General features: G+C 36.4%; 2 protein-coding genes across 4 annotated transcripts; one reads left to right on the top strand and one right to left on the bottom strand.

The window, feature by feature from the left end:
• Positions 1 to 85: 85 nt before the first annotated feature.
• LOC105203467 (zinc finger protein 252) lies at positions 86 to 9,778 on the bottom strand. 3 transcript variants are annotated; one of them, XM_039458835.1, is made up of 9 exons: positions 9,632 to 9,778; positions 8,277 to 8,648; positions 8,170 to 8,196; positions 7,626 to 8,090; positions 7,131 to 7,538; positions 6,752 to 6,877; positions 6,291 to 6,527; positions 5,645 to 5,972; positions 86 to 5,360 (listed from the first exon to the last, which is right to left on the bottom strand). In XM_039458835.1, exons 2-9 carry the CDS (start codon positions 8,609 to 8,611, stop codon positions 3,912 to 3,914), a joined length of 3,375 nt encoding a protein of 1,124 aa, XP_039314769.1. In that variant the 5' UTR covers positions 8,612 to 8,648; positions 9,632 to 9,778; the 3' UTR covers positions 86 to 3,911. The 3 variants fall into 3 exon arrangements, with proteins under 3 accessions (XP_039314769.1, XP_025988781.2, XP_025988782.2); XM_026132996.2 differs by lacking the exon at positions 8,170 to 8,196 and having other exon boundaries at positions 7,131 to 8,090; XM_026132997.2 differs by lacking the exons at positions 8,170 to 8,196; positions 9,632 to 9,778 and having other exon boundaries at positions 7,131 to 8,090; positions 8,277 to 8,919.
• A 4,418-nt stretch (positions 9,779 to 14,196) lies between these two features.
• On the top strand, positions 14,197 to 16,634 carry LOC105203453 (flavin reductase (NADPH)). The gene is made up of 5 exons (XM_011172254.3): positions 14,197 to 14,435; positions 15,284 to 15,448; positions 15,541 to 15,630; positions 15,933 to 16,067; positions 16,139 to 16,634. The coding sequence occupies exons 1-5, from the start codon at positions 14,363 to 14,365 to the stop codon at positions 16,282 to 16,284; spliced, it is 609 nt and encodes a 202-aa protein (XP_011170556.1). The 5' UTR covers positions 14,197 to 14,362; the 3' UTR covers positions 16,285 to 16,634.
• Positions 16,635 to 17,122: the final 488 nt, after the last annotated feature.

Raw genomic sequence — 17,122 nt, 5'->3', positions numbered from 1 at the left:
CGCGCTTCGATAATGCGAAAATTTTCGTCGTATTCAAAATACGTTTTGGCTACAAAAATAGGGCATGCACTCGTTCCTTTTTTTCTACTTAATCTTTTTGTGCTTTTTTCTTTTTTTTCTTTTTTTTTGATTGATTGCCTTAATCAATGAGGAGGTATAAATACAAATGTCTAAAATACACGTGTCAACGTCGAGCTAAGGATATATTCGCGAGTGTTTTTCCCTTTTTTCTAAACATTCGACAAACAATCATTCTACTACATATTACATAATATGCGCCAGTCTCTTTTTCTTTTACTCACTCACTCATTCATTCACTCACTCTATCAATGTTGAAGTTATGCGTATCGTGTGATATAAAAACAGCTCTATTTCCAATAACTAATACTTCGAATATGCAATACAGTAATAAAAATATCGCTATCAGAATAACATTATCCGAAAAATTCGAAAGACGGTGTCGCAAAAGTGTAGATAAAGTGTTGAATCCAATATTCTTCTTTACCGTTATAATTGTCTGACAAAAAGTTTTGAACACATGAAAATAATATCTCATACATCACATTTATCCTTGAATTATATATTCTAAAAACTAATTAAATTCTTAAATCTTAATTTAGAACTTACGTTAGAAAATAGGGATTAATTTAGAATTTAATTTAAAAAAAAAACGCACCGAGTGTTTTTAATTAACGTCAATTTGTGTAATTTACGCAAAAAAATACGCGAATATGTATGTGACAATAAAGAGAAATATTAAATAAATAAATAAATAAAAGAACTCGTGAATTTGATAGTGAAAAGTATTAGTCTTCGATGAGACTTATAAAATGTATAAATCTCACATAATATTATACAGACATATATTTCGATATTATTCTTTTTAACATTTCTATTCCATAGAAACAGTTGAGATCCCTTCCTTGCGCGATATATAATCGCCTTATGGAAAAAAAATATTTGAATTAGATAGAACTCGCAGCCACGAGTAATAGAATAACAAATTTAATCATTTATTATGTGTCAATCATAATAACAGATATATCAGTGCGACATTTTTATACAATTTTGAATATAAATATATATATGTATATGTATATATATGTACATATGTATATCACAGTACGTAATATACGTAACATTATATACAAGGTGTCTGATAATTAATTATTAAACTTTCGCATAGTAATAGAATTGACTAAACTGAATTGAAAAGTTTATGTACCATTTTGCAATTTTCGTAAAATAATTAATAAGTTATTAATTTAAAAAGATAGCCAAATTTGCCCGATATATTGCTAAATCTAAGCGTGCGGAAAGATATGACCACTTAGCAGTCATCGCTGTTATATGTGAGAAAATATTTGAAAGTATGTTCTACGCATCGCATTTGGAGATAGGCCAGACGAATTCGGTTATCTTTATAAATTAATAACCTGAAACTATTCGCAAAAATCGCAAAATGATATAGAACTTTTCGACTCAGTTTAATCCATTCTATTTCTATGCGAGAGTGTAATCATTATCAAATACCCTGTACATATATTTTATATATTATGTAAGAAAATATATACATACATACACATATATATGTATATGTGATATTATTATTTTATGATATCAAAAGCAACTTAAAAATATAACTAATGTATATACAAGAAGATGAAGTCATTAATTTTGTATAAAATCTGACATGTCAGATCCAATAAACACCTATTTTTATAGAACAGTAAGTGCATCGCGATGATTACTTGGTATTAGAGACAGTGGTACTATCACATCAGAAATGATTCTCACTGATTTTCTCTTCTCTTTACTCGTAAAATTATACGTATAATTATAACGGTCGCATGGTCGCATTCAAAGAGGTGATTATATGACTATTCGCGAAGCACATATTAAAACTGCATTATATAGAAATTGATATTCACACAAAAATGCGTGCAATGTCGTACAGTTATTATGTATAGTTAATCTTTCTTTTTTTTTAATCACCAAAGTTTTATTTTTGACGATTATTGTACAGAATATGTCCATAAAGTCTATCCTCGTCCTCTTTATTTCGGAAACGGTTTCAAAATTATGAAAAACGTTAATACCTTAACGCGAAATACGTTCGATTATTTTGAAAAGCTCTACTCTTTTATTAAAGGAGAGATAGAATAATCCTTTGAAATAATCGAATGTATTTTTTGATCTTTCAATCTTGAACACTTTCTGAAACATAGGGAATGCGGACAGACTTTATAGATACCCTATAGAATCGACATTAATTCATCCAGTGTTTGATGCATTCATATATATATTATATATATAATCCTTTCAAATTGATATCGTATTTATTTCCAATATCTCTTATCTCGGTTTTAATACAAATAAATATGCCTTTTAAAATATTTCTTCTTTTTTTTCTTCGAAAAAACAAAAGTTGAATTAACAGAATAACGTATAATTAATATATCCGAATGTATAGTTAATACAATACAGATCTCACGATACACACAGGCGTTATCCTATATTGATTGAAACTAACAAGTACTAAAAATAAATCGCTCGATAATTCAACACTTTACTCCTTGCCTTTGCTCGATCAATTCAACGAGTCAAAAACTTCGTGAATTAAATTATAATTATAAAAAAATAAGTAATCATGGTCAAAATAATAACGTTTAGAAGTATTGATCATATCGATGTTTAGGATCTCTTTTTTTCATTTATATATGTTCATACTGTATCATATGTATGAAAAAGTGTTTGTGTTTATGCACCTTGTATTCTGCTTTTCAGTCCAGCACTGTCATTGCAATTGTAAAATTTTGCTGTATGTATTTCATCGTACAAATTTTGAAAGTCCAAACGGTATAAAAGGAACACAATGACGAGTTGTACACGTCAGATACAAAATAAGTAGCCTCATTTATATATCATAATATATGTATTTTATATATGCTTTTTATATAGTTTATTTTTGATACATATTGTGTCTATATCACGATGTACACGAGGAACGAAAAATAACGTTACGATTAATGTTATTATTCCATTATATCATTATCAGTACATTTTTATTATAATAATTTAGTAATAAAATTATACATATACAATTTTTTTCACACAACAGTAATAGTAGTATCAAGATTAACATAATCACTTTTGATAAATAACTCGTTACCATTACGCATTACTCATTGAAAACATAATACATTATCCTTACCTGTTACATAACAAGTTAAATAATTTTTACTTTTTTCAATGAATAAAGCGTAATTAAAAAGAGTTTCTTGTCAAAAGTGACTATTCCAACTCTGGTATTATTGTTACCATTATGAAAAATTATAAAATCATTTCCAAATCGTTATTATAAAAAAATAAAAGTGTATCATAATGGAGATTCATTGTTCTCGTAACGCGTTACTTCCCACTTCTAATACATAACATATATTATGATATTTAACAGTTCCTGGTACCGAATATGTCTGTACTGTCATTAACAATTTGATTCGATCATTTAGCCACATACATGTTGAAACATCAAGAAAGTTTAAATTTGAGTTATTCATGAAATGATACAAAGAAACGATTCTCGAGCGATGCTAATTGAATTAAAAGACTGTCAATAAATCCTTCAATATATATAACATGAAAATTCGAGTGCATCTAACGAAGTTATGAGTGTTATCGATAAAATCGCAATGTTCGATAGAGAATCGAACAATAAGAAGTACAGGGAAGAAGGGAAAGAGCGAGTGATGAAGATAGTGGTGGTGATAGAGGGAATTCAACGATCGTCACCTCCTTTAAAACAACAAACCTCATCCGTGATAAACTATGCGATTCGATTAAACGAAAAGTATACTTAAAGAAGTAGAACAAACCTCCGTGCCACTCTTTGGCTCGGACAAATTATTAAATCAAATGTGTATCGGCACGTGCACCAATAACTCGGCACGGCTGGAGAACACTGCGGCACACATCTCGCACGTATACTCTACCGTGTCCGGTATTATCGTTTCCGGGACATCGTCCACTGGTGTGATTACACTATGTACGGCGAGCATCCTCCTTTGTGGAGCCGACTCCACCTTGATACTAAGCTTAACGTCTCCGTTACCCATTTCTTGCATAGCGTTGTCTGGCAATATGCTTTCACCCTCGTCATCTTGAGCGGTAACAACACTCGCTTCGAAAGCTACTTCCAGATTACTGCCATCCACTGCGTGTTCCATTAATCGTATCGGATCGCCGATGTTCTCCATGGTATTATTATTATTATTATTTTGTAATTGCAACTGCTGTTGCTGTTGCTGTTCTTCTGCGATTGTAACGGCCGATGCGTTCAATTCCTGTTTCACTACTGCAGGCTTCTGCCTCTTAGTTCTCTTCACAGTGGCCGATGACGGTTTTTTCTTGTTTGTTGATGCCTGAGTTTTTCCAAGGTCTACAATATTACCATTGTTGTTTCTGTGACTGTTACCTGTGGCCTTTTGAATGCCTGGCTCTTGCTTGATGTTCACAAATAAGTGCTGCGCCGTAGATGCATCTTCCTTCGGAAATGTCGCTGGCACGATTTGCGATTTACCTTCAATGTGATAACTGACGTTCTTTGTGCGCGGCCGATTCCGTTCACCACCTGGAAAGATGCCGGATTTGTGCTCGTTCGGCATCACCTTTGGTGTACGAGTCACCATCGTCTTTGTCTTCTGACCTTTCTTCGCGCCGTCGCTGCCCACCTCGACTGGCACTCGCGTCTTCTGCGTGTGGATCATCTTCGGCCGACCCGCCTGATTCGATGCTTGTGCCTCCTGCTTCTTCTCCTCTTTGCGCAGCTTCTTCTTCGAAAGCTTCGATTTGGATGCGTTTAATTTGGAGTTGCTTACAATCGAGTTTATGTTTTGTAGAGAGCTTTCAAAGCTTTTTAGCACATTCTGATAGCCTTCCTCGACGTTCGATCGATGTTGCTTGTTCTTCCTGCCAAGTTTCCGCTTTGTATTTTCTTCCGAATCGGAACCACCAGTGCCAGTACCTCCACCGACGACACCGCTGCTGCCACCAACAGTACCACTCCCGGTGACCCCGCCACCGCTACTTTCCATCATGTCGAACGAAAACTCGTTTCTACGTACCACTGTGTTTGTTTCAAGAGGCTTCGTTTTGCGTCTCCTCTTATATTTGCGCGGCCCGGTCTGAGGTTGACGTCTCAACGCAGTGTTATCGTCACAATGTTGCACTATATGTGCCACTATCTCCTCGGATGTACTGTACGACTCACCACATACCTTGCACAAATATGGTGTTGCACTGCCTACGCATTTTGGATCAGGACCTGAATGATGAGCGCGCACGTGTTCTCGAAGAACTACCTGCAAATAAAAAGAAAGTACAAATGATTAAATTTAATCATTCTAATCAAAACGAAAGTGTCTAATTATAGAACATAATTTTTAATTTTATTCATGCTTTGAAATTATACCAAACGGCCAGATTATAATTTCGGTTTGGGATAATGGTTAATTATTCGCTATTTTAAACATTAAAAAGTTACATAAATAATAATACAATACAATGTGTGTTTCTCTTTTTTTATAAGTAAAACAACGCGTATTTATTATTCACTTTTTTTCGCGTATTCTAATGATCAACTCACTCTCTGATTAAATGCCCGAGGACAGATCGCACATCCATATGGCTTTTCGCCAGTGTGGATACGCTCGTGTTTCCTCAGAGTACCGCCGTCTGCGAAAGCCTTCCAACAGAATCGGCAACCGTATGGTCTCTCGCCCGTGTGAATACGTATATGAATCTGTTGTGAGCTACGACTACCGAAAGTCTTCCCGCACTCGCGGCATGGAAAAGAACGGCCGCCCAGTTCCCTATTATGTGAATGACGGTGGCTCACGAGAGCTCGTCCATCGGGAAACTCTTCGCCGCACTCATCGCAAGCTACCATCTTGTTACGATGCGATACCATGTGTCTGCAACACAATATATTTTCGACTAGATAAGGAAGTTCTATGATAAAAGTATTTTTATCAAAATCATGAATATTGTACACAATACAGTGCAAGGAAACTAAAATTTTCTTTTACTATACTGTTATCTTATTTCGGATATCATGTGGTTTCGTGAGAACGAAGGACTCTTAAGTGACAGTTGTGAGTTTAAACTCACATTCCGTACATACAGACTTTTAAATTCATAAATTTTTAGCGGGAGTCACAGAGGATGATCTAAGTGATGTGGAAAGATTGATATCCCACCCGTTCCCATTACTATTATTACTACTCATTTACCTTCGTAATCGTGCTTTACTGTGGAAGCGCTTCCCGCACTTTGTGCAACCAAAGGTTTTGTCGACATTATGTATCCAAGAATGCTTGAGTAAACTGCGCTTGTCCTTGCATGTTTTTCCACACATCGTACATGTGTTTGGAGGTGCATCCTCAGCATGATTCTGTCGCACATGATCCGCGACTTCTGTTTCGTCACGACATCTCGCCCCGCACAGTAAACAACGACGACTAGGAGATCTTGTTTTAAATAAATTACTAAATAAGTATAAATATCCCATAAATGTGTTATTAAATAAATCCAATTCAGAAAAAAGAACTGAAGTCACATTATGATCAATATTATTGCAATATATTCAATATGTTTCTCTCTCAATACTATAACTGGAGTGAATTATATTGACAAAATACTTGAATACTGATTCTGCACTAATGATTGTTACATTAATAAAAGCTGGGGATACCTTGGAGCATGAAGTTCCGCGTGTGCTAATAGTGCTAGAGCCTCTTCAAATTCTTCTCCACAAACATTGCACGTATAATGTTGACTGGAACCTTCCATTGTGTCCATCTCTGATTTTATGTGAATTCTATATAAACAATATTAAACTTTATATAAAACAATTTTCAACATTAACACTCGCGATAATATCCAATTATTAAAATAACACATCTCATATATTTTCATGAAATCTTTGATATCAATAAACTTTTAACTATCGATTCAATTACTTTCAAAAAATATCATTATTGAAACTCCTATAAACTATACCCAAACATTTGAGTTTATCAAGACAGATGATAGGAATTTTGATATATCTTTCGTAAATTTAAAATATTTACTTCTGATGGCGTTTGAGTAGATCCAAACGATGGAACGGTACCGCGCAAGTATTACAATAAAACTCGCCGATCCTCTCATTGCCGCCCGTGTAAGCGGCCTCATTGTCATATTCCTCTGTATCGGATATCTGCTGGGGAATTGTACCACCATGCTTGATACGCACATGATCCCTTAAACTATTGATATCCCAAAACATGTCTCCACATGAGGTACATTCGAAAGGACTATCACCACCATGAATACGCGCATGTGATGCCAGTGCCTTCTCCCTAGCAAAACCGATGCCGCAGGATTGGCAGACATACGGCTTCGTAGGATCGGTGACAGGCCACTGTTGCGGCTGCTCTCTGCCCGTGACAGATGACATCTCCTCCATCTGCCACCTCGAGCTAGATGCGTAATTGCCGCTGCGTGCAGAATAACCATCGGTCAGCTCGTCCTCGTGGAATGATTCTAGCGCGTCCATATAATCATTGTATGGTTTATACACATACTTGCCCATCTCTATCTTGATGCTCTCGATGTTGCGTTTCGGCACATTAGCGGCAGTATTGTTCTTCCTTTTCCGTGGCGCGCTCGATTGCACCTTCTTGCGCCTGCCTTTATTGCCACTGGTCGTTACATCCTCCTCTTCAGCCGCCATCGAGTCCTCGTCATTTAAATCGTCCTCGAGGCCGTCTTGCGACGATGGTGCGTACGCGTGGACCTTTAAGTGATTGTTTAAGTCACATTTACGTACGTAGCGAGACCCACATAGATTGCAGCCATATGGCCTATCTGTCTGATGTGCCACGATGTGATTCATCAAATTAGCCTTCTTTCGGAACCTGCGGCTGCAGAAGTCGCATGGATACGGCCGAGCATTTTGATAGGAGTCCTGATCGATCGGTAATGGTATCTCCATATCATCGTATTCCAGAAGATTGTCATGAGTCACTTTGGCCTCTGGAATCTCGACCCTTTAAATGGAGTAACTTGTTAGCAAACAAGATTTTGAAGAATCGAGAAAATAATTTTCTAATGCTGGCAGATATGTACCAAGTAAAAGTATTCTTTAGATTGAAACTGGAAGAAGTCAAAATAAAGTTTTGTTAAAGAGAGATGCATATTATGTATCTATCTTACATATCTGCACAAAAACTTACCCATCGTCTGGACCAGGTCTGTCCCAGTTATCAGTAATCACTTCCTCAGTGACTCCCACTTGTATATTTAGATAGTCATGCCCCTGATCCTGTGGCACTATGTAGATCGACTCCATGTCATTGCTCTGAGGTACCATGAGTATCTCAGACTCGGTGGCAGGAACATGGCTCTCCACTGGAACGGACTCGACGGTTTCCTCCACTGCTACCTCCTCACAGGCGCCAATTACCTCCTCCTCCGATGCGACCAGCTGTGCCTCCAGGCCACATATCACCTCCTCGTGCAGCTCCACGTCTCCTACCCACTGTAGATTCAGATCCCCAGTGACGTCCATTTTGTTCAGCCTTTAAACTATTTGATCACTGAAATCACTGGCAACACATGAAATCAGAAGTAAGTGGGCCTGCTCGCTTGGCTTTAGCAAACTCGGATACGCAAATCTTACGATACGCGGAAATGCACTTATCGCTCGGCACTCGCGTGAAAATTGCACGTTTTTATCGCAAGATTGACTGACATTATGAGAACGCCTTTGAGGCGTTTTGACAAAACGCGATCGGTCTCGAGAACACAGGTCTTCACGCGCACACACATCACACGCAAATGATGCTTCGCGGGTCCGAGGTTACGTCACACGACGAGTCGCCACGGAAGAGCTCACGACATGCGTACATGCGTGACGACGTGCGCGTTCCCCTTCCGCGGAGCACGATGACACGGGGACGCGACACAGCTCAGCGAATAAATTATCGGCGTACCACCGTTCCCCTCTCCCGTCGCTGCCAACAAAATCACCGTTACGGGACAAACGATAAGCGCGCGGAGGCACCCGCAGCGGCACGATCGATTCGACCGATCGTCGTCGAGCTGCGTCTTGACACGAGTCCGAGGTTATAATTATATAGGTTATACGAAAGGTTGGAGGTTATAGCGAGAACGAGACGTGCCGCGTCCACGGGAACGTGGCGTCGGCGGGGAACGACGGTGGCGTCGCGACGCCGGACGAGGAGTGCCGAATGGCGCGATGAGCGACGGTGGCGGCGGCGACGACGACGAAAAATAACTGCGGCGGTGGCGACTGGCATCTGGATGACAAGCCAGGTCTTCCGACTGCAAACGTCTGTCCAAACGAGATTGCCTTTCGCTTTCGAGACGAAGTGCTCTTTCTTGCTTGCGTGCGTGCGTACGTGCGCGCGCGCGCGCGATTTCTCTGTTTTCCTTGGAAGCGAGTCACACACACGCGTGGATCCCGAGTGGAGGTGCGGCGTTGCCGCGCGGACGGTAAGCCGAGCGTAGCCGGCGCGAGACACGAACATGGAGATGTACACGACGATCTAGACGTATTTCTACTTACTGTTTTGAAGCCCCAAACGTAACGACGCAGTCAGCAACCTAACCAAAGAGCACTCGAAATCACGATCGCGAGCAGCGTCGACCTTCGGTTGTTTTCAACGCTGGTGGGGGATACGCGTAGAAATAAACGTGACAAAATGGCGGCCAATGGTATGTTTGCGCGCGCGCGATTACGAGCGCCGGCACGGATCATGCATAGATGGGCAAATCATCATGACGAAAGTTTCCGGTTACTAGAACCCTAGATAACGGCTGCGTTCAGCAGAAACAGTTTTGCAAAATTGTTGTAAAATTCTTTATGATTTATTTATATAATTGATTTCTTAATGTATAAAGCCTATTTCTATCATAGATTACTTTTGATCTCGGTTTAATAAATTTTCTATAACAAGTTATCATTTGGTGTCATAAGTCATAAGCCGTAAAAATTGATCAATCACAGTCAAATATTCTCTTCACATTTGACTGTGATTGATTAATTCTTATTGCTTATAACTTATGACATCGACTAATAGCTTATTGTATAAAACCTATAATGAGCTTTCTATAATAAGTTATTATGAGCTTTTTACAACAGCTATTATAAATCATAAGTCATAAAAATTGATCAATCACAATCAAATGTAAAGAGAATATTTGACTGTGATTGATTAAAGGTTAGTTTATGCAAACCGTAACCGTTAACTTATGCCGGAATCTATAAAAAATTGACCAATCATAGTCGATTATTCTTCTATAAGTCGATTATGATTGGTCAATTTCTTACAGATTTCGGCATAAGTTAGCAGTTACGGCCTGCATAAACCAACCTTAATTCTTATGGCTTATAACTTATGATACTGACTAATAGCTCATTGTAGAAAGCCCATTAAGCCTGTTGTACAATACGTCGTATGTCGGTTGCATAAGCTGTAAGCCATAGGAATTGACCAATCACAATCGAATGTGAGGAGAGTATTCAACTGTAATTGGTCAATTCTTGCAGCTTACAGCTTATGCAACCGACATATGACGTATTGTAGAACAGGCTTTAGGAAATATAGACCGAGCATAAACTGCTATCTTAGACAAGGAAGGCATGATAATCGATGTAAAGAAAAACGCCTATAACTTATAGGCCATAGGACAAATTTGTTTATAACGTTTTCGAGTGCAGTGGGTTTTAATCTAGGTTCGATACCATTTACCGGAATCATCCAATTAGAATGTCCAATTGTCCGTTCTAATTAGACGATTTCGGCAAATGGTGTCGAACCTGGGTTAAAACTGCACTTGAAAACGCTAATAGATTCGAAAATATTCGGCTCGTTTATGCATACGTAAAGCCGAATTTGTCCTATGCTTCCCCATACCACGTTTATCACTATCCCCGTAAGCTTACGCTCGGAGTGTGGGTCAAATCAGTAAATCGAATACACTATGGCTAGTATTCATAGCCGATTTTTATATTTAAGATTATCTTAAGTATCATCTTAAGATGCCATCAACCAATTAGAGAGCCGTATTAGCATCTTAAAACGTTACTTAAGACGATCTTGAAATAAGAATTGACTATGAATACCGGCTTATTAGAGCGTTTTTGAGTACAGTAGGTTCTAACCCGGTTCATGGCGGATTAATAATTTTACATGCTCTATTTTAAGTTTTCTTTGGATGATTTTAGTATATGGCGTCATTAATCTGACTCGAATTAAGTTAAAACCCACTGCACTCAAAAACATTATTAAGTACCCTCGTTTTTTGTCCACAATATTACGGCCGGTATTCATAGTTAATTTTTATTTCAAGATTATCTTAAATAATGTTTCAAAATGCTGATATGGCTTTCTAATTGATTGATGGCGTCTTAAAATGATACTTAAAAGCCTCTTTCACCAATCTAACCAATTGGTTAGTCTAATAGAATTGACCAATCGCATTTGTTATTCCACCAATTATATTACCAGCAGTTCTTTGACCAATCATAATTGAGTATAAAAAGAATAATTGACCATAGTTGGTCAATTTCTTATGTCTTAAGACCGCAGCACAGGCTTTTGCATAGCTGCATAACCGTATGCATAAGGAAGTTGATTGGTCCGTTAGCACATGCATAAGGAAAAAGACCAATCAATTTTTCCATTCATACGGTTATGCAACTATGCAAAAGCCTGTGTCGCGGCCTTAAGGGCTTTGCACATAAAATGCATAACAGAGCATAAGCGTAGCATAAGGTCTCTGAACCAATGGGAATCTTATGTAAATCAATATGGCGACTTTATGCTGGATGCTCATTGGTCCATCGGTCTTATGTTGTGCTTATGTTATGTTATGCATTTCATGTGTGAGGCCCTTTAAGGTTGTAACACACACCTTCCATAATCGTAACCATAAGACGTACCGTAAAATTAGCCAATCATAGTCGAGAATTAAAAAATAAGAATCTGAATTCTCGACTGTGATTGGCTAATTCTTAAGGTTGGTTTATGCAGGCCGTAACCGTTAACTTATACCGGAATCTGTAAGAAATTAATCATAATTGATGTATAAAAGAATAATTGATTATGATTGGTCAATTTCTTACAGATTCCGTCATAAAGGGCCTCGCACATGAAATGCATAACAGAGCATAAGCATAACATAAGACCTATGGGTCAATGAGCATCCAGCATAAAGTCGTCATATTGATTTACATAACATTTTCATTGGTCCGTTAAGGGCCTCGCACATGAAATGCATAACATAACATAAGCACAACATAAAACCGACGGACCAATGAAAATGTTATGTAAATCAATATGGCAACTTTATGCTGAATGCTCATTGGCCCATCGGTCTTATGTTGTGCTTATGTTATGTTATGCATTTCATGTGCGAGGCCCTTTAATCTTATGTTGTGCTTATGTTATGTTATGCATTTCATGTGCGAGGCCCTTTAGACTGCGCATTGAAAATTGACGAGTAAAGATTAAAAATTGAGCTTTGGCCAATCAAAATAAAAGGAGTTAAAATTTCCTTGTTTTGATTGGTCAAATTTTAATCTTTAAGTTTTAATCTCAATCTTCAATGCGTAGTCTGATACGGGCTTAAGACGATCTTAAATATAAGAACAGACTAGGGCCGATATTCATAGTCGTTTCTTATTTTAAGATTAAAATGCTAATACGGTTCTCTGATTAATGATATCTTAAGATGGTATGTATTTAAGACAATCTTAGATATAAGAATCGATGATGAATATGTTTTGTGTGATGAATACTGGCTTAGAAATCAGTCCGTTATCACCAACAGGGGAAAGGGGATGGAATTAAAAGGTCTGAACCTAGGTGACGCTAGTGTAGCGGAAAATGCCGGAATAGCCGCTTTCATCTTCTCTGTGATATTAGATAGTCGAAGGACGAAATACGAATCATATGTATGTATTGTCATGTGTCGACTTTATGGCACGCTAATAAATTAAATTTATAATTTAGTTGCGAGAAACATGTTTTGCCTAAAAATAGCTATCTCCAGATACGAGATAATCTTTGGTTTATCTGAACAATTATTGCGCTTAACATTTTAATCTGCACTTCCACCTTAAATATTCTTATGAGATGTTTTATCGATCGTTACCGGATATTGTCTGAATGGCAGATTTTTTTTTAATATTTAAATAAATAATAAATAAATTTATTAAAAACTCGATTGTCTGCATCATGCGTAAAAAATTACACTGACAATTGTTAATGTAATCTATATTGAAGATGAGAATCTTTGTGATTTGCTTCCCCCTTCTCTGTCTCTGTCTCTCTCTGTCTCTCTCTCTCTCTCTCTCTTTCATCTCTGTCATCAGTGACTCTTACAAAAATTGTTAACAAAAAAAGAAAAATTCTAGCATATTTTATTGTTCTTATCTCGATGTGTTTAAACTTCGCTAAAATGTCAAAATAATGAGCCACGTTCAGAAAAGTTCTTTCTGTTGTAAGTTCGCATGACGATCATGCTCATCATTGTCGATCTCGAATTTTGCAACGACACACACTTGAAACATAGTTGTGAGCGCGTTACGAAATTATTTATCTTAGAAATGATCGCGTTATAGCAGTCAATTTTCTTCCGTGCACTTTACACGATAATAATTAACTTAAATTAGCATTGATAATTCAAAGATATATACAGGGTTGTACAAGTCAAGATAATGCTGCAAATGCTTTAACGCATCTTTTGATTGGTCAATTTGTAAAATTTTTTATTCTGATTGGTAAATCAAACGTTTCCAACCATTTGTTTTTGTTTTGCGCTTATTCAAATCGACAAAGAATATTTTTCTGCGATAAACGAAAGATACGTTATGTCGGAATGTGTGGAGAAAATTAATCTAGAAAAATCTTTGCAATGTGCAATGTTTGCAATAGCTGATGGGCAACTTATACTTGTTTGTAAGATATAAAAAATTTGTATAAAAATATTATGTGTTTAAAACATGCTTAAAAACATAATTTTTACCAATCCTGATGGTCTCATCAACTTCGATAACAAAAAATTAGCCGATTTTTAAATTTATGAATTGCCAACTGATCATCCCTAACCTAATTTTTTATTTATTATAATCCAACGAACGCACTCGTCTGCTACTCGTCGCATCGATTCTTCCCGCGCTGTGTTCATAAAAAAAAGAAGAGGAGAAAAATGATTCGTCATCTATGTTCTCGCGAAGCAGATATAATCGCTCTATCCCAGGCGATAACGCGCATTGTAAGCTCGACGAGATATGAGGCGAGTCGTAATATTTGGCAGCACGGGGACCACTGGGCTATGCTCTCTGAGAACCGCCGTGGAAAAGGGTAACTCCCCTTATCTTACGTCTATTTTTTGCATAATCATCGCAATACGGCAATACGCTACAATTCGCTCAATGACGATCCATTGATCCATTCTTTGCATCCGCATTGCACCAATTACACTTCCCGTACTCGAAACGAGGCGGACGTGACAATCAGACGTTAGACAGAAGAGAAGGAAAGATGGAAAGTGTATGCTTTAGCTGTATACGATACGAACCTAGTTGGCTGTGGCCAAAAAATTGTCGTTCTATCACTCAAGAATGATGACAATTTACATAGAGTGATTGATAATTGTCGATAATTTAGAATTTATGTAATTGCAAGTTGTATAGATTTATTTTGAAATTGAATTATGATCTGTGTGAAATCAATTATAGATTTATTTAGCAGTGAACTGTATATATGTTGTTATAATTGTGCAATGTAATAATACTCTGCTTTTAAAACAAAAGTTTGTTCTAATAAAAACACGAGATTTAATGTATATATAAAACTATTACATAAAAGAAATTCTGTAATTATTGAGTAGCTAACAATTTGTTTTGTTTTTCTTTCAAAAAATAAAAAAATAATTATTTGTACAAAATAATGCAACACAATTTAATAAATAATAAAATCGAAGTCAGTCAAATCACATTATTAAAATGATGTGATTAACATTTTCTTCTGTGTTAAAGATACGTATACTTGTAAAATTACTGTGTATACAATTTGTAATTTATGTACACAATTTTGTAATTTTGTGTACATATATCAATTTTCTAACTGGTATTCTGTTATTCATGTCAAGTATTACTTCATATTAATAGTACAAGTATTTTATTTGATTATCCCTATCTGTTATTTAGGTCTAGAGGTGAAAGCTTTCGTAAGAGACAAGACTAAGATACCTGAAGATCTTAAAGATAAAGTTGAAGCAGTTGTTGGAGATGTCACTAATGCGGAAGACGTTGCAAATGCTGTAGCTGGAACAGATGCTGTCGTGGTAGTACTTGGTACCAGGAGAAGCTTGAGTAAGCATCACATATTTTCTTATATGTACATATATATCTCATTGTCATTGTATAATGATAGGTTGCACTTATTTATTTTATACTATTTTAAGGCCCTACTACTGCACTATCCCAAGGAATGCAGAATATAATAGATGCCATGAAAGCACATAATGTTGAGCTCATCTCTGTATGTCTGTCAGGTAAGGCATAATATTGGGAAACAGTAAAATGTGCACCAAAATCATTAATTATCATAATAGAAATATATTATAGTGCTCAATATTGTGGAATTGCTGGAAAATATCTTTTTGACACTTCTGACATATTCTGGAGCTTCTTGTATTCTTCTATCTTTCTACTTTATAGTTCTAAGAATTAGAAAAGGATAGTAAGTAAGTTCAATCAAGTTTAAAGTCAGTTCACATTGGTGCAAACGCACATTTGAATATTGAATTTTATCACATTGATGTTTTTTCATTAATGTCTGTCACTAAATTTTCAGAGTTTTTGTTTCATGATTTTGAGAAAACGCCTGCCATATATAAAAATGTGACTAAAGAACATCAGCGTATGTATGATATAACCAAATCAAGTGGCTTAAAGTGGGTGGCGATATTTCCACCGTATATCGGATATGGTATGCCTAGATAATGAGAAAAATACGATATTCTTGAGAAAAAGTCTCACGTATTTTATTTTTCTCTCTAGAAGCACCAAAGTCCAAGTACACTGTTTTATTCGATTCTTCACCTGGACGACAAATCTCCAAACACGACTTGGGTGAATGTCTCGTTGAGTGTCTCGAGAATCCAGATTATTACCAAAAGACACTCGGCATCGCGAACACATCATGATGCAAGAGGGAATGTAAGGATACACGAATAAAAAGATGCATTTTTTCTAGTGGAAAAATAAATATATATATATATATATATATTTATATCAACTGTTATTGTGTTTTTGAAAAATTTGCTATTTACATAACCACTTCGTAATTGCACGAGATGGAAAAAAACGAGCGTATTAATCCTCTACCAATCTATTTTTCATCATTTACTATATTTTTGATTCAGTTAAACCAATTGGATCATTGGTATTGTATATTTCCAAAAGATTTTTGGGCTCTAAAAATAAAAAGATTCTTGTACATTCTTTCAATATGTAGGAATGTAATTATACAATTATACTCGAAACTTGTTCACAACCTTTTGTGATGTATCCCCCCCCCCCTCCATAAAATCCAAATCTTATAGCGAATTCGGTTGAACTGCACCGGTGTGCACTGGTGCACATTAAGGTCAACGTACACGAATTGATGTAAGATGTGTGTTCATTATCAGTATAAATATATAAACAGATTAAATTATGAAATTTTCTCTTTTATGTTATTTGATAAGATACAAGTATTAAAAATTTCGCCACTCGAGATATTTGCAGTTTATTTTTATACTAGATCAATGAACAACGGCTTTAATATGCACTAGTGCACACTAGTGCATCTGACCGAATTCGCTATTAAATTAATCCTCGAGATTACATTGATAATGGATTATAACTAAAATATAAATATCTATTTTCATTTATTACCGTTTTCTGTGGTGTATCCTTTATTTAATAATACGTTTTGAATTAATTTACTTAGACATAATGTTGAGCTGCTATCATTTCTTTTACTTTTGTTTAGCCTTTGCT

The sequence above is a fragment of the Solenopsis invicta genome, chromosome 16 (assembly GCF_016802725.1).
Source record: "Solenopsis invicta isolate M01_SB chromosome 16, UNIL_Sinv_3.0, whole genome shotgun sequence".
Classification (NCBI taxonomy): domain Eukaryota; kingdom Metazoa; phylum Arthropoda; class Insecta; order Hymenoptera; family Formicidae; genus Solenopsis; species Solenopsis invicta.
Note: the sequence above shows the minus strand (reverse complement) of the source record. Positions and strands in the feature narration are given on the sequence as shown.

Excerpts from the sequence above, each read along its gene's own strand:
- LOC105203467 (XM_026132996.2), bottom strand. The coding sequence starts at position 8,611 with ATGGACGTCACTGGGGATCTGAATCTACAGTGGGTAGGAGACGTGGAG. Across the intron at positions 8,091-8,276 it reads AGACCTGGTCCAGACGATGG|GGTCGAGATTCCAGAGGCCA; the intron begins GTAAGTTTTTGT and ends CTCCATTTAAAG. Across the intron at positions 5,973-6,290 it reads AGTAAAGCACGATTACGAAG|ACACATGGTATCGCATCGTA; the intron begins GTAAATGAGTAG and ends ATTGTGTTGCAG.
- LOC105203453 (XM_011172254.3), top strand. The coding sequence starts at position 14,363 with ATGAGGCGAGTCGTAATATTTGGCAGCACGGGGACCACTGGGCTATGC. Across the intron at positions 14,436-15,283 it reads GAGAACCGCCGTGGAAAAGG|GTCTAGAGGTGAAAGCTTTC; the intron begins GTAACTCCCCTT and ends TCTGTTATTTAG. Across the intron at positions 15,631-15,932 it reads CATCTCTGTATGTCTGTCAG|AGTTTTTGTTTCATGATTTT; the intron begins GTAAGGCATAAT and ends CTAAATTTTCAG.